A 19,030-nucleotide genomic window follows, 5' to 3' on the forward strand; every position below is an offset into this window, starting at 1 on the left:
AGGTTCCTTTGCTTAATAATTAATTGTATTTAGTTCTCAATTCATCATCAGTCATTAGATAATCATTTGTTATATCCTCCTCGCTACAATCCACTTCTGTCATCCATTCTGAATCTTCTGTGTCGGTAGTTGATTCCTCAAGAAAATCACTATTTGATGATTGATTATGTGCTCTTTGAAAATGACTGTCTAAGCCCCTCTGACTATGTATTTTCATATGTTTCAACATATCACCTTTTTGTGCAAAAGCATGATAACAAATCCGACATACGTATGAACGTTCTCCAGTATGAGTTTTCTTATGACAGTTTAATGAATGTAGCCGTTTAAAACGCTTGTCGCAATAAGGACATTCATGTGGATAATTATCTGTATGCAAAGTTATATAATGCTGATCCATTGTTGCTTTTGTCCGAAATCGTTGACCACACTCAGTGCAGGCATAAGGTCGCTCACCAGTATGCAATCTATTATGAACTCTTAACTGTGCAATTTGCCTAAAAGGTTTATCACAAATATCACAAGAGTATGGCTGTCGCTCTTCACTGTGCTTCACCATATGATACTTGTATGCAAATGCAGTTTTCAAATTCTTATGGCAAATATCACAAGTGTATGATGATTCTAATGCTGATGACACCGCATGTCGTTTCCTATGTTTAGTAAGATTTCCATACCTATTGAATCGAGCACCGTACATTTCACAAAAATAACGTCTCTCACCCAAATGCGTATTCATATGTTGTTTAAGCAATGATTTCATACGGAATTTCTTGTCGCATAAATTACACTCGAATCTATGATCTACTCGATGTTTTTTATTGTGACAATTTAATTTACTGGTGGTCTTGAATGATTTTGAACAAATCGTACAAGAAAATGGTCGTTCTTCGCTATGCGTTGTCAGATGATATTGTACATTTTGTGGAGAAGACAAAAGTTTTCCGCATAAATTGCACAAGACCCTCTTTTCGTAATGGGCTTTAGTGTGTCTTTGCATAAGAGCTATCGTGGGAAACATCTTGTTGCATCTTTTACATTTATGCAATGACATGTCCCCCATGTGAGACTTTTTATGACGCTTAAGACTGTTAATAAAGACGAATGACTCGTTACAAATATTGCACTGGTATGGTTTTTGACTGAAATGCAATCGTTTGTGAGATTCTAATCTGCTTTGTAATATGAAGTATCTGTCACAGTATTCGTACGTATTGTTCCTCGATGGATGCCACTTCATATGAGCTTGATAAGTTTGACAATTAGTGAATTCCAAGGGGCAGCTAGTACAGTGATACTTTTTTAATTGTCTCCTCTTTTCAATTTTTTTCTTAGTCACGGTATATTTTACCTCGTGTTTTTTACCTTTGATTGCGTGGATTGCTATACTGTGCTCCACTACTGAATTTCTATTAAGAAATTCCTCGTTGCATATCATGCACTTGAATACTGTAGTTTCAGGACACTTGATTCTGTTAGAATTCGATCGATATTCCGATAACATACTTCTTTTTGGTTTTGTAATTTGAGAAATTTCTAGTGTATCTTCGCTATTATTATTATTCAAAGATACTGACTTTGACAACGACGACTTCTGTGAGTTCATACTTGTAGTTTTAGTTTTTTGGAAATATATTTCAGTGTTATTTAATTCATTTTCTACATCAACACTATCCTCTCTGTAAAAGGTGTCATGATTATATAGCGAAATTATTTATATTATAATAATGTAGACATATTAGTCTATATTAAAAAATGTCTTACTCTTTAATATCCACAATGGTTGTATCAGACTTATGATTCAAATTTACATCAAAGCATTGACTTGAATTGAATTGTAAATTTTCTTCTGGATGAGCTGTATCATTTTCTGTGCGACAAGTACTTTCCTACAAACAAAAATTAGCAGTTTTCTCACAATACATGGAATCACGTGCAATTGTAAATATTTTCCAGTGATGTTAAATAACTTACTGATGATAATGACTGATTAATATTTTCCTCTACTCGATTTTTTTTTAACTCTCTTAATTTTTGATTTGCATTTATAAATTGTTGTATTGTGTCATTGCAGACAGTCAATTTATCTATGCAAGACTTACATGCTTCCTCAGCCAATCCATCGTGCTTAAATAGATGAGCCTAAACATAAAGTACAGTTGTAATTTACATAGATAATGATCATAATACTTACATTTACTAAAATCATTACCTCGTTTGGTAATATTTTATTTATCTTTAGATTCATGTGTGTATCATAAATAGAGCTCAATAAACTGGCTGGTATTAAACATGCACATAGTCTACAGAAGTTATAAGTGTTATCTTCCTTATTAACTTCAGAAGCATTGATAACTAAATCCGCATTCCTTTGCTCTTCATTAGAATTGTCTCCCTAAAAAAATATTTATTTTAAAAACATATTATTTCTCTCTCTTTTCTTGCGTACCGATTGTGAATTGAATTCTGCTTCTGTGTTGAATCTCCAATTTTGCGTCATAGTCATATTGTCAGTTTCCGTTTGTTCCGTTGTATCGATTGTGGCAGCAGCATCACCATTAGATACTGATAAGTTTTTTCGTTGATGAACTAAGATCTCCTTGATATTATTCCGAAATATCGTTGGTATTGGAAGTGCTGTCTTAATAAATGCTGTATTGTGTGGTGGGTTAATGAACCAACGATCCTCAAAGTGTTCAGCGCAAAGAACATATCGGCGTAGTATATCTAGACTCTTGTTCATAAGTTCAGGTCTATCACAAGCTTTAGCCCAAATACGAGCGCTGTAAAAAATAATTTTTAGTATTTCTACATCGAAGAGCATGATTTAAAAATAAAAAACAATAAGTAAATAAAACTTTATATACATACAAAACAGAACGTGACGTATAGGAAGAAAAGGTACTCACTCATGTTCCGCTTTCGGGAATAGAAAAAATTTCAAGTCAGGTCTGGAAATTGATTCGTTGAAACATGTTTTGGCGGAACATCTTCGGTTAACCATTTTGAATTGATATTGATCGCAATCACTTGTCTCAGAGTTTGATGATAATTCGTTCGGATATGGCTAGATATGGCAGAAATTCTGTTTGTGTACATCACCAGTGAGTTTCTGCTTGCACAGAAGCTACTATTTTTGGAAATTACAAGATATGTTTAATTGTAACCATGATAGTTAGATGGCGGCACGATCTTGTTCTATTTTTTTAAATATATAGGCTCAAACATGTTTACCAGGACGAACATTATAGATTTTTTACTCTATTCTTTTATTGTAATACTTGGCTACATTATCTCAAAATCACAACATGTTCTTTTATTTCCACGTTTTACTTCATACGGTAATGTAGATGGCGTTCTGATACATCCTAGAGTTGCCGTGTTGATTCAGACTCCCATAATTTGCTCCAGATGGCGTTTGAGGCGTCTGCATATGCTATTGCAAATTTGAAGATAGTAAATTATTATTCAACATTTTTTATTTTTTTTCAGAATTGAATAAACTTTTTTCTTACGCACGAACTAATAAAATTAATCCATAGAAGTGCGCACGTTTAACGAAAACGCGATTGGGGCGCCATCAAGTTGTTCCGGTCTGAACTATAATAAATTCCTATAGTATCGAATCAACATATTTTTATTGAAACGTCACAAATCCCACAAACAATATTACAATTTAAAGCATAAGCGGAATTTATGCTTCAAGTTATGCTAATAAAGCATAGAGGACATTAGGTTCTTATTGATAACTACGAGAATTATCCGATAGATGGCAATAGTAACACTTTTTGATTGATCAAGTTTAAAATAGTGTATAACAGGATGAGTGTCTAGTCTTTTCGCAATGATAACTTACGGGTACGACTTATATTTCATTCCTTTATGTAATAAGATTTATTTATCCGCCTCCGTCTTTATAAATAATAAATTTTATCGCCGTTCTTAATGAATCCTTTTTCCATTGAATATTTCGTGTTTGCCTACTTTATAGAAACATCATTCGTATATTAATCTAAATGCAGAAAATATATGTATCTATATTGAAGTTTTTCAGTAATGCAAATGTACCAAAAATTCATACTTCGTAAGTACGAAATTTATCAATATCCAATCTCCGCACCTATAGCTTGTATCATAAACACTAAAAGAAGTGTTAATTGTGTCACGAAATCTTTTTCCTTATGCTGGAACGCTTTCTTATGTATTACAATATAAAAGAGCCCCCTGAATGTGAAATTGATCTAATAATCAAACTACGCCACTAACGCCACAGGAAGTAAGCTATCAATAAAGAATTGTAAAATTTGATCACAGTCGACAAATGCAATTTATCAATAGTGAAATTCACCATATCTCCGTAATTGTTCTATTTAACATCAACGAGGTTAACTCACTTTCGCCAGTTGAATCAAACCTTCCTCAGTACTCTGTGACAGGATAAAACAGGGAAGTAGTAGGTGTCCATCTTACGTACAACACTCCAAGGACCATTCGGACTAATGTCTTTCTTAAATCGTGCAATGTCAATGATATACCAAATGCTGTATCGATGAGAAATCGTCAGCAGTCGGACTGCTACGAAACCAAAGTGAAAACGAAGAGCAGATAACTGTCCGTGGCCGCGCGAAGAAAACAGGATCATGGGAGGCCAACAAATAGAAGATGAAGAAGATGAAGCCTTTCTCTTCGAGCTCTTTCAACTGGGGAGGGAGATGGAGCCTTCGAGGGCAGCAACGATCTCCGGTGCGTTGAGAATCTGACAGAATAATAAGATCCTAGAATGCGAAAGATGCTCGATATTAAATTCGTTCAAAAGTTGTTAATATCATTCAAAAAGCAAAAATGCAAACATTACATCGTTTTCATGAATACAGTGTCGCTCACTCGGAAAAGATCTTTTTTATACTAAAAAAAAAAACGCGTTCAGAATGACGTGTGTGATAAAAATTTAATACATGGAGATATGGACACTCGAAGCTTCCGAACAGCGTAATACGAGCTGTGATTTCTTTTTTATCAGCCAGATTGCACAAGGACCATATGGGAAGAGCTCCGAAAGTGCTGGACGCCGTGATCACTATTTTACATCAAATAACATCGATTTTAATGACAAATTCATATGCGAACGAAATATTCCACAATTCTCAGGTGTTTCCACCAGGTACCATACGTGCGTGCCAATACTTTAGAAATTATTAATCGGTATTCAGTTGTGAATCTGTCATATACACTGGTCTCATATAGACGTTAAGATGATGTCCATTGGTTCCTGCACGTACAAGAAGGGCTAGCTAGCAGCGTACTCTGGTCTTCTGTAGAGACATCTGTGCCTCTCTGAATCGAGACGCTTTGAAGTTCACTTTCCTCTTGGCCCGTTACCATCGCGCGGTAATAAAGATTCTAGTGATGCGGGGTGGGGTTAATGCACATTAACAGTGTAGTGACGAAACGTGTATTTTTAATCTAGTACTGGCGTTACTGGAAGCCGAACGACCATGATTCCACGTCGTAGTCTCTTTACCACGAGATGCCGAAAGAAATCAATTTTGATTGTCAGATATTAAGAATTTGAATCCGACGGATGTAACAGGCTAAGGCTGTACATTACTATCTTTGGGCGGAAAGTTCTTATCCTTGGATAATATATTCTGGGTGAGAGAACGTAGATACTTTGTAGTACCGAAGATAAAATATTGAGAGCCCGTGCGCATTTTCTCCTTGGCTACTCGCACATTCATTCTCTTTTGCGCGCAAGAGAACAGTGAACGGGAACGTCGAGGATGATGATAATACCGACGATGAGGACAGCGAAGTATACGCGTACTCGAGACTTATACAGAAAGAAGGATAATTAACGGAAAAGTATATTCGTAGATTAAAAAAAGTTATATTAAAAAATATAATTAAGCATCGAGTATATTGCATTGGCGTAAAAGAATTAATATAGAATAAAATAAGAGTTATAAGCAGTACTCAAATTCTTTCACGAAATATTAAATGTATGTCATGCTTCTTTAACGCTTCTAAGATAATCGAATAATTCCGATCCATTTAGCAAATATATATGATTTCAGCTGGTTATTGAAGAATTTCGCATACGAATCGTTTTTAAGGATATTCTTATTTAAGATCTTGTCTTGCATAGTATAATTTTTCCACCCAATAGATACTAAAGTTACAGTGCAACCCCATGCTCCACACGTACTGTATATTACTTGTAAATATGTTTATTTTTTCCTTTTACACAACCCTCTTTGAAATCCTACGCAGTGTTAACTCCAGGATACGAAAGTCCTTCGATCCATTATAAATGGCGAATAGCCATCTCAATCTTTCTCGATCTCATCCGTAGTATGTAGCTGTACGTAGTTACATTACCCACATAGAAAAATTAACGCAAAGGGATGCAAGGTATATACAGGCCACTGCGTTATTCGAATACGTAGAGAATGTGTCTAACGACGGGTCCAACAATCGAGTAACGATATTGCGAAGACTCGCTGGTTCGTTCACTCGTTCGTCGTGGCGTGGCCGACGTTTCCAACGACGACTCGAGAGTTCCAACCGTCTCTTTCTATTTGTCGAGCGGCGTTCTCATTTGCTGACGTCTCGTGGGGTGAAACGAGAGCGTACGGACAGGATTGGACGAGCCTGACGTCATTGCGTGGATGATCACCCGATTGTCAGTGGCAATCTGCCTTGGAGCAATCAGCGGCAAATTCAAATAAAATCGAGGGAAAGGTGATGCGGTAGTATGATACGTAGTTTATAGATAGTGACGTATCTCTGGCGAGGTTTTGTTCAGAGTATGAGATCGGTGTGTATTGGGCAATTATGAGAAGCAACTATTTGCTATGCAGTATTTGATCATTTGAGAAGTTTCTTTTTCTTTATAGTCGAATACGTGTGTTTAAATAATTATGACGATGATTATGAAGGTGGAATGGTTAGAATTTGCAGTACCAATGCGATTCGCATGTCCTGAAAAGATCCTGGCCTCATAGAAGATTCCAGGAGGACCGACATTAAATGGGGCCGCTTATCCTAGCAAGCTTGATTCCCATAGCGAAATGATCTTCGTTCGGCAAAGGGTGGCTTCGTACGAGGTGACCCGTAGTGACGAAGGGCATCGGGAAGGTTGTAAGGGCGAACGAGAACTCGGCTCAAACTCCATCCGCTGCTAGAAAACAGTGAGGTTAGGTTCTAGAGGACCGGCAGAAGCAGTGGTAGAGCGCAGAGGCAGACGAGAAGAGACGACCGCTTGAAATCCCTCCTTCCCGCCTTTCCTGCCTGCTTGCCGCCCGTCCGCCATGCCACTACGAGCGGGCGAACGTACAGCTAGGCCGGCACGGTCCTGTAGCCCATTTGGCATTTCCCCAGCTATAGCGGCGGTCCTGTAGCCCATCGTTGTTATCGTCCCGCAGCTGCATAAAGTCGGCTCCCTCTCTCTACGCCCCACGGTCCCACTCCACCGCCGCCATCCACCCCACTACCGACACCTTCGTATACCCCGGATTCCTCGCTTCATGCCCGTCGGAGCCTATCCCCACTTCTCGCAGAGCCCCGTTCCTGTCCCCACCATCCGTCCAGCCAGCACTCTCATGAACCCCCACCGGCGACGACGCAGCGACGTTCTCAGGCCGACAGTGGCGCCGTCAACAGGGACGCCTTGAAACTCATCCCCACTACCTAACAGCAGCACCACCAGGGAGACCGCCATCGCCATCCTCGGTACGTGCGCCGTCCTTGTCGTCCTATCGATTCCCGTGCTCGGTCCCGCTCGTCCCCTGGTAACCTTGGTAGAGAATAACCCGCCGTTCAATTCAAGGAATTATGACGGCCCCTCGGCCCTCTCTTTCCCAGTCTCGTGCCTCCTCGTGCGGCCAGGGCCGTCCGTCTGTCCACCCAACGGTCGTACGGTCGTTTGGATGTTCGGTCGAGTACGGCCGCGCACGCTCTCTACCTACGAGAGCATATACGTAGATATTTACACGCTTAGAGAATAGAGGACCACCATAGCGGTTTTGGAATCCCCGAACTGAGCTCGCCCGTCATCCGTTCTCTAATGTCTGTCTCTTTGCTTGTCTTCTAGCATCGGTTACTTGCCTGCCACGATTTTGGCAGCTCTGGGAACGAGATTGTTCCACCGTGCCGTGAACGAAGCGTGAACTGCTGCCAGCAATGTATAGCTGGAGAGGGCGGCGGCGGGCGTCGAAGGCTGGATCTTCGACGTGGCGCGTTTCACTATAGGAAGAACGATGCATGCCCTGACTCTTGCTGGCGCTGCCGCACTTTCGGCGCCCGATAACAGCACATCGCCGTCTCGCTGACGGCGCCGAATTTCTTGAGCATCGACACGCCACTGCTTTTACCTGGTGTGTATCCTGTAGCGTACGTTGTATCAGATTAGTACTATTGTACTATTTCTTTGATATCGTACCGACTATGCGTATCCTTCGATACATGACGACGCGTTGACATATTGAAACGCGCTATATTAACGTGCCGGTACCGTTAAATCGGTATATCGTTCACTAGACGCACAGCTACTTTGCGGATGAAAATGACATTCCTCGTCGTCGCAATTAACAGCAAATTAATATCGCATGACTTCGAAGAGAATATTAAAGAAACATTCTGTGTATCTTGTATTCATATATACGGGAGATATTCCAGTGGAAAAGAGATTCTCATGTAGCATCCACTGAAACTATATGTAGAGACTGTGATTTTATTTGCGATTACGTACATATAAATACCTTGAGTTACTATGTGGGATCGAGTATGAGTTGATCTATCTATTATCTCTTGTGATTTTTTTTTGCTTTACTTCGTTTAATCATTTTTCTAGGGAACCACCACGACTGAACGCTACCAATCGATGATCGATCAGTTTAAAGCCTCGCAGTCCTGGATTTAACCCTTGGAGACGCCCCGCGCTTTCACCGATTCTTGGTGAGCTTAAATTATTATTATTAAACATATAAAGATCGATTGCACTGTCAATTGGTCAAGCCTTATCGAAATTGGGCTTTATTATTAACGATCTAACAAATTTCATAGGAGCGTTGTCACGTTTCTGCCATATATTATTCTTGATAATGATACAATGATTTTATGACTGAAAATCAATGGATTCCTAGTTTATTAAAAAAACTCATAAGTGGCTTTAGTATATCTCTGTAATTTACTGTATCGATAATTTATGTACTTTTTACGATAAAACCTGAGATCGTATATCAAACTTCCTGCCAGAGTTCTTACTAAACAACCTGAAGGTTCTTTATACTAGATTCAAAGCGACTTAATAGAATCCGAAGTTTTACGATCGCTGGATTTCCGGTTATAACAACGCGGTGAGAGCCGAGGCAACAACCTTCCGAAAATGTCCCTAGACGACATCGCTACGAATTATCCGCATTCCCAATCGCATCGCTACCCCAACAAGATGTATAGCTCACCATCCTAAAACGAATTCCATCCCTCGGGGTCAAGATCCAGGATTGTCGTACTTCACGTCAGCGTCAGTCACTTGTTGAATGTTGGCCAACTCGAGCAACTGGCGTCCGGCCGTCAAGAAGCTGCAAGTTTGGCCCGTAGCGACGTTTTTCACGGTGATATACTCGTTAGATATAATTTAGTATGAGTATGATTCACTTCGTCACAGCCATCGAACACGCATGTATCATAGAGGGACCAGCATCAGCTTGGTTCACGTACGACTAGCGATAGAAGGATCATCGTGTCTATCTGGAGCACTGAAATAGGACTGTTGCCTAGGATGATACCAATGCGAGGTTGCGATAGCTGAATGCGATTATACAGAGCTACTGATCTCAGGGGTCTCAGAACCCTTCAGAACCCCCTATTGCCTTAGAGCACAGATACATGAACTGCTAATCAGACACAGTGTAATAATCGAGATTGATAAAACTGGGTAATACCTAAGATTTTGCAGAAAGGTGTTGCGCGTGTAAGATATAATTTTATGGCTTATCTCTAAGTTTCTTTAAAGGCATATGATCTTATTCGGATTGTATGATAAATTTTTGTTTATTAATAACATGGTAAATGCAGAGTTCCATAGTCATCATCTTGATAAAATGTTCTTTGGATAAGAACGGTTGTCTTGACGTTGGTTTATGTCGAAATTCCATCTGTCTTTGTTAAACCAACGGAGGTTTCTGGTTCTTTGGAGTAAGTCGTGTTCGTGGTGCACGCAACAGTGACGCAGTTTGGTCATTAAACTCCTAAAGTGACTCCCCCACCCGGCAGCACGCACCGAATGTCGGAGTTTTCCTAAGAACGTACATAGGTTGCAGCTGAAAGCTCCGTTACTCGCTCGTAGGTGGTCGCTAACCTGGTTCGGGAGAAGGAAGAAATCGTATCTCGTCTCTCAGGACTTCGTTTTCCGCACTACTTCACCACGCGTCCTCGAAAATCCTAGTTCTTTGGCGAACGCCTCCTTCGGGATTGGCCAAACGTATACCAGAATCCCTTTTCTAATAGTCATTTCGCGTAGATAAACTAGAATTTTCAACTGTTGTGCTTTGATCCCAGCAATTGGTTAGGTCGCAGGAGGAAAATGGGAAGTTCATTTTATGAAGTTAAGGTCGCAGGAACGAGGTGAGACTCGTTATAGTTTTCTATTTGAATTTTCTGAGCCTTCCGTACCTCTGATAAATATGGCGTTTCCTCTCGGCGAAGAGTTCAGTTTTCTAAGTTGGCAGATAGGTAGGAGAATCACCGTGTGAGTCTCTACCTACCAGAAATCGATGGTTGGACGCTAAAATTAAGCGTCCACCAGTGGTACCTCAGTCGCAACGTCAGACCCATCTCCTAGAGCCAAGCCGGAGTTCAAACAGGTCTGAAACCTTCACCACGGACCCATTATCCCAAAAGGGGCCCTGGAAATTCCTCAGGCAGGAGGGATCGGACGTAGCCGGCTCTGTGTCGACCTGGTCAACAGTGGTTAGACAGTGCTTAAGCCTCTTTCAAAAAGATATCTACCTCTCTCCTACCTGCTCATGGGTCTCATCCACCTTGGACTCGCATTTGCACGAAATCGACCGAAAGAATAGAACCTGAAAATTCTGCCCCAGGGAAAAAGGTTCCTTTTCAAGATCTTTCAAGATGCGGCAACGTAGAGAGATAACACGTTCTGCTCGTACATATGACTGGAACACATTTAATGATATATTCGACATCGTCTACTTGTGCTTCGTACGTTTAAAAGTAATTTTCATGTATTGAAAGAATTTTAAAAAATTAACTAATGGATTTAACTCTAGCCCCTCTGAAAGGGCGTTCGGAAATGTTCTAGAAGATTACCCTTAATCTTACATCTAAATTTCAATAACCCAGCGACTGGCAATCCAGTTGAGGTCTTGGAAATTTTATACCGATTTTTATAATCGACTACATGTCTTCTACGCTCCACCAAATTCGCGCGAATTACATTGGCGACGTATAAGTTGCTGCGGAAGTCTTCGTACCGTACCGTCGGTAAGGCAGAAGCGTTAGGGTAGGAAAGCTTGTCAGGCAGGCAGACATGAGGGAGGAAAGCCGGCAGGAAGGTTGTCAGAGGGGAGAAAAGGTTCTTAGGGGGTTCAGTTTGGGTTGGTGAGGCTCTCTGAGCCCCAAGAGGCGAAGGGGAGTTTTTGTTACGTTTATTCTCGCACGGCGTCGAGGGGGCGCTTTTTAGTAACGCCCTGCTCTGAGAGGGAACATTCGAAGACGTAAGACGTCGAGCCATCCAACGACATTCCCTCAGCAGGGTCTTCCTCTGGTCGATCTTCGGGTACCCAGCCGCCATTTCATGTCTACAGCTACCACGTAGGTACTCGTGTATGCTAAGTCCAGTTGCCCAGGACGAAGGACAACCTTAAATTTTTCACGGTGCAAGGATCAGAAATTAGACTTTTTAAAAAACCAAGTCGAATTTCAATCTACTCACAAGAATGACACTTTCGGCTTATTTTCCCACATTAAAATTTATTATACTTCTTGTACATGACTAGTATTAAGAAGATCGAATGGCGGCTGTAACACTGAGGGAGATGCGATTGTATATTTATTTCTCTTAAGGATTCCTTCTATATCGATACTACGCGTGCATCCCGAGTCGCAAAAGGATGCGAAGCGAATGAATGCGATCTTTATGAATAGTTCTTGGAAAACAGATTAATATTACAGAAAGGCTGCAGTCAGAGTACAAGTAATCCACCCGCTGAGTGTCTTCTGCGAAAGTGCTTCGCCGTGACCTAATGCCAATTGTCACGCTTAGGAAGAGTCTGGGTACATGATTGTATCCATGGGAATGTTAATGATCATAAAAAGACAATGGTTTTTGTCAAAACGTATGCGTACGGTGCTTCTTGCGAATGGTAAGTTATGTAAATAACGGAATTACAAGTGCAAATTGATCTTAAGTGTCGATGCAGTGATCTTGCTATTTGCGGGTTGACGTTGTATAATTAATTTTTTGTATAAATCTCTTTGGAGAAATATCGCGAAATTTTCTTCCAGGGTAGTATCGGCGGAACCGTGGAAAAGAGAGAATGCGAGAAGAGAAGTTCCTCCCTTCCGTGATGAGGGTGAATGGAACGGAGAGCGAGAGAGACAGTAAGTAATGGAAGAAAGAGAGAGAGAGAGAGAGAGAGAGATAGTCAGCAGGAGAGGAAAAGCAGGCGGAGTCGAAAGAGGCCGAAGGGTGCTCTCATCTTTTCTCTCTTCTTTTTCACCCCCCCCTCTCTCTCTCTCTCTCTCTCTCTCTCTCTCTCTCTCTCTCTCTCTCTCGAGCGCGCCCGCTTTTGGTGAGTCTCTTGCTTTCTCCACGTCTCTCGAATTTTTCTCTTTTCTCCATATTTCAGGCCGTTATTATTAAGAAAGAGACTATCACCCATCGAGAGACTTCGTATATGTAGAGAGATTAAAAGTGCGTCAAGTATCTCTTGGATATACTTTAGGAGAAAGGTGGAGAAAATTTCTTAGCCTCGTATATACTTAACCAGGATGTTGAAATTTTATGAAAATTCTAATTGGCCAATATTTAACGTTACCGTCAGGCTACGGAATTTCAAAATTCAAGGATTCTTTTAACGGAGTACTAACGTGTATATCACGAAGTAAGCAAAGCTCTTTCACCGATTATAGCTACTTCCGTATCAGGTTATACTAAACGGAAAGTAAATCGGTAATTTTAAAAATTGGCCCATTGTCACGTACCATACACAAGTATCGGTGCAACAGTCATCCATTGTATTTACAGTCTTGCATAATAGAGATTTTCGTTATTTATAATTGCAGCGTTCATTATCCGATGCAAATTAAGATAATTAGGCGCTTGGGGAGTGCTTTTATTTTCCACTGTGCAACTTCCACCCTCTTAGCGCTCTGCTTCTCTCTCCCTTTCTCCTCGACTTTCCTCATCTCTTTCTCTCGCTCGCTCCCTCGTACTTTTCTGTACATTACCTAAATACCCCTCCCGTATCATTTTCCAAGGCTCTTTCTATTTTTCGCGCTCATTCAGGAGTCCTTCTCCCTCTCGTTCCTCATTTCCTCTTTCCGTTCCACGTCACGTCACACGTCACCGTCAACGTTACCGTCTCCTCCTGACGTTATACCAACTGTTTCGCAATTTCTCTGTACTAAGAAAAACATCAGCGTTCGTTAATTCCATTGGATTTTCCGTTGATACAAAATTCTACTGCCTTGAAGTATTTTCTGGACTCATAACGATCCCATGACGATTTTCACTCTATTAGATTTCTAAGCAGTCAGCACGCAGCGTGCTTCCCTAACCTGACCGTATATAGTTGGCTGTTACAGCGCGTTACAACGTTACCGCTCGAGTAGCACAATGCATAGGTAGGTATAACCAATTTATAAAATTGATCGATTCAGCTGGGCCTTTTGGCTTCCTGTGATTTTCACTGGAAACACCCCTCGGGAATCAATACTTCCGTCCCAGTTAAAGCATGGTGAAAGAATCAAGAGAAGCGGTTCGATCGGTACCGCGAGAGATCTTGGTTCGCCAGCCAAGCAACAAGAAGCGAAGTGAGGTGGCCGGCGTGGGCGTCACGGATCAGCTCCCAGCAGGAAGCCATGCCTACTTGCACCGTTTGAATTGCACAGTTTTCGTTCTGTTCTTTGCCTTCTCTGTCTCCCTCCGCGTACACTCGTCCTATCGTTCTGTCTCGCGTATACCCGGGTGAAAAATTAAACCGGCCATTTATGCCTTGACCATGAACCAACGACGATGATCCTTCTCTTCCTTCTGTCGAGGACGCCTCGCGCTAGACTTGGTACATTGGGATCAACGGGAGAGCATAGATTAGTCGATTCGATTATTACTTGGGTTTCGGTGTTGCTTCAACATTCTGTTAAAGCGAATGACAAATGGTAACCATGGTAATCAGTTTTATCGTGTAACAGAGAAACCTAGGCAAACCCGTTACATATCCAATCGTTCAAAGTTCCAAAAACCATAAGTCATTAAACCACGGATCTTAAACCGTATACAATGCTTGTGGCTTCCTGGTTCCAGCGTATTTCTTACCCCGGATACTTTCATTCTTGGAAACTTCCAAGAGAAAGCATCCGCAGACCTATTCTTTATCGAAGCTTTACGAGAGCAACCACTTTCTCTAGACTGACGGTTGCCCATTTATTCTTTGCTGATTACTTATTATTTTTATATTTTTCTTTTTAATTTTTTTTCAAAATTTCCACTCGCCTCTCCTGCTCCTTATACGAAAACCCAGTGGCATTCTTCAATCGGTACCTTATGTTATGCATCTCGGGTGGCGTATGCAGAACTGTAAAGCGCTTCGAGACTTGCATGGTTTCGTAGCGTAGTCCACCTCCACGCAACGGAGTAACGGTGATTCTTTCAATCCCCCCTCTCTACGAATTGGCCTATTTCAGTATGGTCGATGAATAGTTTCATTTTTAGATGCTACGAATAGAAAGAAGTTGCGTACTGGTACTTAGGTATTTTCGTGCCCGTGTACATGGGCATAAGTCAAATTTGATACTCGTGCTGCTGTATTATGTTGGAGAGTATGGCCGTACTGTAATGTAAAAAAAGAAACTGCAGTTTGATAACGGTGGGTATAGCAAGTTTTTTTTTTCCAGGTATTATAATACAAGTTTCTTATGACTGATAACAGTTTAAATAGTATTCAGCCACTTTTGAATATTTCTCATTTATGAACATTCTTTCAGGGAGTATGACAAACTCTCATATCTCAAAACTTTAAAGTGTTCAATATGCCTGACTATATTGTCCAAAAGTATTTCATAAAATCAATATCGACAGCAGAATTACTTTACAATAGATTTATTAACCGATATAGATATTTACATTCCATTCACATTGATTATTCGTTATCGCACTAAATTCTTCATTTTGCGTTATGTCATATCATACTGGGTAATACAGCCCATATGGATCATCTGAACATGGTTTTACTATAAGAATCAAATGGGTGCGTTAACTTCAGGTGGCGCGTTTGGATAATAACCCTGTGTTATATCCCCAGTGCAAATTCTATTGTCAGCATCGTCCCTCGTTCTACTAAAAAATCCAATATACACATATACTTAAGTGAAACTTTGATTGGCAAAAATAATGAATAGCCCCTGTATTAAATAATACGATTATACTATACACAAATTTGTAAGTATCGTCGATCCAGAAATGATATGGTATAATAAAAATGTATTAAAAAATAAGGTCATTTAAAGATGCAATATACAGTAGAAGAAGACCAGGAGTAAGTAACACGATGGCAATCTGTCCTCGATTAAGGATCCTCGAGCACGCTCCACGAGTCTTCGTCCATTTTCCTGCGAACGGACAGTCAACAGGTGATTTTAAAGAAACTAAATGTATTAGTGGCAGTTGAAGAGTTTCAGTAGAAAAGGATACCCCTGGTCGTGCGGAGTGCAATGCGTTGAGCGATGCCCGGAACGTCCACGGGATGCACGGCATTCATATTTCTCTTGGCGCGAGCCCTCTTGACCATTGAGATAGCACGGAGAAAGGAGGTGATCCAATGGGATCCAAGCACCAGGAGAATTAGTTCCCGGTACCGGGGTACGGGCCGGCAGGGCTCTATAGAAACAGTGAATCGATTCTCGCGCAAAAACTGCCGCGCACAGCACGGTCGACCAATCGGAGCGCGGCGCACGAAACTCAACAAATAGCCAAACTATTTTAGTGCGTTTTGTACTAGATCGATGTAAGATTTTGGAAAAAAACATAATATGGCCAGGATACTTAGGGTAGTGCGTAGTACTTTTTAGAGCATAATTTATACGTCTATACATAGGTCTTCTTATAGATTTCTTTCCGTTAGGCTAAAGGACGAGTTACATGACTCCTACCAAGTGTTCGGTCATGATTTTTTTTCTTTTCTCTTCACAGAGCAAGAACTCGCTTACGTAAGAAACTTCGCGCCAATTGGAACTCCTTCGTCGCGTGCAAGCTTCACGAATCGTAGGTGGCGTTTACATGCTGGTTTTTCTCGAAACGTAGAAATGTACTGAGTAATCATTCTACGTGTTCGCGGAAGGTACCTCTCGGGACTATGACGGGTCATTACGCGTGGAAACTCAAGAACTTAATGGTACTGCTCGGTCCTCGAGGACCGACAAAACGCGTTCACGCATCCTCCGCTCTTGTTACCATGTAGAGGACCTGAGTCTGAAAAGCCAGCTTCTCCGAGATTTCATTCCGCGGCTGCGTGAATCTGCATGGGGATGCAATATTTCCCGCGCGATGCCACGCGAATTTCGTACGTGGTCGGTAGATTAATACTTTTTGTTTATAATTTCGATTATAATAATAATATAATGCCTCTTTACTTCTCGTGTAATATATATGTTATATATCTAAAGCCAAGGATCTTGCCGATTAGAAATCGCTTAACAAGCGCGAAATACGTGTCGTTGAGGAAAAAGAGTCGTGCCGTGTAAAAAGAGTAAACGTAAAGAATGGCAGTGTCCTATATATTAGGTATTTCTCGCTAGCGAGATCGATGGTACATTTCGTGGCGATAGTAGCCACTGTTAGGCGAAAGAGTCAATTTCGACTGGGATCGATAAAAAATGGTTTGTCACGTTCAGTTTTTTGTATGGTTCATTCAGAATATTTTTTATGTGCATTACTTAATGTTAATGCTTGTACCCTTGTGAAAAGATGCGCTGGTAAATTGACTTGTTTGAATTGATTCTTTTTTTTTTATCATTTCTAAATCATGATTGACAACTTGATTTTGGTGTATAATTAAAATCTCAAATATGCCTGACTAAGTAATTCTCTTATTACGCAGGTAATAAATGAGTCGAATTAAAAAATAATTAAATTAACACTAGAAGTATTATTGGCATTTCCAGTAAACAACACTCGATATAATTGAGGATAATTACTAAAATTTTGTAATCCTATGACATTTAGTTCGAAACTGCCAGGAGCCCATTTTCCATTAGGAATATGTGAATGTGTGAAATTCGGAATTTCACTGAACCACGGGATTAATATTGTTCCGCACGCGAAGTAATGAGTTCGATGGATCATTAACTGTAGTGCGGTTGAGAAATCAATAGTATGTCTAAATTGAATGGGAATATAATCTAAACAGCGGTCCATATAATTATTCCTGCGGCTAGCCAACATTCTGATAATGTTGCAATGCAGATCGTAGCGTTTGAAGTTTGAAAGGAAAGACGGACGCGCATGCGCACTGTGTCAAACCGCATGGCTGACCACTGCTCGGAAAGAACTACTTCCAACGTACCCCATAAGGATATATACGTCACGGCATCCAACAGCACAGTACGTCATAAGCTCTCGAGAAGCATCATGGCATTTTTCTTGTTCACGTATGTCAAGTATATCAGCCAATGTTGCGTTAGCGGATTTTATCGATTCGTAACGTGTCGTCATGACTTATGGTAAATAAATCTACTAGTCCTAAGCAATTGACAGAGACCTTCGATAATTCTTAATTAAAATAGTACACGATGAAATATGTAATAAAAAATTATTAAAAATTTTCTTTCGGTTTCTATAAAATTTTTTTCTTCAAAAAAGGCTTTTTTCCTCGCATGTTCCATATTCCATTTGTTCCATTAACTAAGAAAGGAGCTTAGCTTTCAGGACATTATCGATCCCATAACGTTTCCTCCTCGACGCTACCAGCAGAGACGACAGGGGAAACGTATTGATAGTTTGATTTTCTGTCGGGACATTGCGTAATATTTCGAGTCGACGAAGACAAGATATTGTGCCAGCAACGTCCATCCAGCTTGGCCGGCAGGGTCTATCTGACAGCATACTTTTGCAGCGCCATCCCATCAACCCCTTTAGCCTTGTTATCCCGCTGGTTTCCCAGTGACGTCAGCAGTGCGTCGACCAATCCCGTGGCAGCCTGAATTATGGAGAGAGAGAGAGCACAGGCCGGGTTACGCTATCCCGGGCCGAGGTAGCAGACGACCCTCCTACCCCAACATTACCACCCTTTTATATCATCAAAAATCAAGTGAAAAATACTCGATCTTTATTTTGCAAAAATCGAAGAAACACTCAGCGATCCCATTCACTCATACTTTCGCAAACGAATATTAACGCCTATCCAAAAATATTATTTCTTCGATCACAGAGTCCAACGAGGGTTCCTGATAAAATTCGAAGAATAAATAAAAATGAAAAAAAAAAATCGATTCGTCATTAAAAATTTTGTCATTAATCCACAACGTAAGTTACGAGGGTCTCGTTTCCTGGGTTCTGCTTTATTATTCTAGCAAGATGATCCGAAATTTCGATTCCTTCTGAGAAATCGTGCTTGCAAGCGTAATCCGGTCAGAGCGAGAGAGAAGTAAGTTGTACGAGGAAGAGAGGGTGTTCAGCCCCTAGTGGGTTGTGTACGTGTTAGACGCGAGAGACGTGGTGGTGGAGCTTCGTTGGGGCGTGTTGGTCTACGTGAGAGAGATCTGTGCGCGCGTGTGGGTGGGCCGGGTGGGT

General features: G+C 40.8%; 1 protein-coding gene and 1 long non-coding RNA gene across 6 annotated transcripts in view; one reads left to right on the forward strand and one right to left on the reverse strand.

The window, feature by feature from the left end:
- Window positions 1–3: 3 nt before the first annotated feature.
- The window catches only part of LOC107265824 (zinc finger protein 878), a 26,363-nt gene continuing 7,336 nt past the window's right edge, over window positions 4–19,030 (reverse strand). The window contains exons 2-9 of one of the 5 annotated variants that reach the window (XM_025083161.1): window positions 9,462–11,177; window positions 2,910–3,436; window positions 2,450–2,783; window positions 2,213–2,395; window positions 1,975–2,142; window positions 1,765–1,889; window positions 1,578–1,679; window positions 4–1,472 (exon numbers count right to left, since the gene is read on the reverse strand). In XM_025083161.1, coding sequence (XP_024938929.1) covers window positions 20–1,472; window positions 1,578–1,679; window positions 1,765–1,889; window positions 1,975–2,142; window positions 2,213–2,395; window positions 2,450–2,783; window positions 2,910–3,004 — 2,460 coding nt within the window. In that variant the 5' untranslated portion in view covers window positions 3,005–3,436; window positions 9,462–11,177 and the 3' untranslated portion in view covers window positions 4–19. Of the gene's footprint in view, window positions 1,680–1,764; window positions 1,890–1,974; window positions 2,143–2,212; window positions 2,396–2,449; window positions 2,784–2,871; window positions 3,437–3,515; window positions 3,569–9,461; window positions 11,178–19,030 lie in introns of those variants that run through there. The other 4 variants (XM_025083159.1, XM_015735679.2, XM_025083160.1 and 1 more) reach the window with 4 other exon arrangements.
- LOC107265830 lies at window positions 7,450–9,244 on the forward strand. Its single transcript, XR_001537296.2, has 3 exons — window positions 7,450–7,731; window positions 8,093–8,375; window positions 8,852–9,244. It is a non-coding gene; the product is annotated as an uncharacterized LOC107265830 (long non-coding RNA).

The sequence above is a fragment of the Cephus cinctus genome, unplaced genomic scaffold (assembly GCF_000341935.2).
Source record: "Cephus cinctus unplaced genomic scaffold, Ccin1 Ccin1_scaffold0240, whole genome shotgun sequence".
Classification (NCBI taxonomy): Eukaryota; Metazoa; Arthropoda; class Insecta; order Hymenoptera; family Cephidae; genus Cephus; species Cephus cinctus.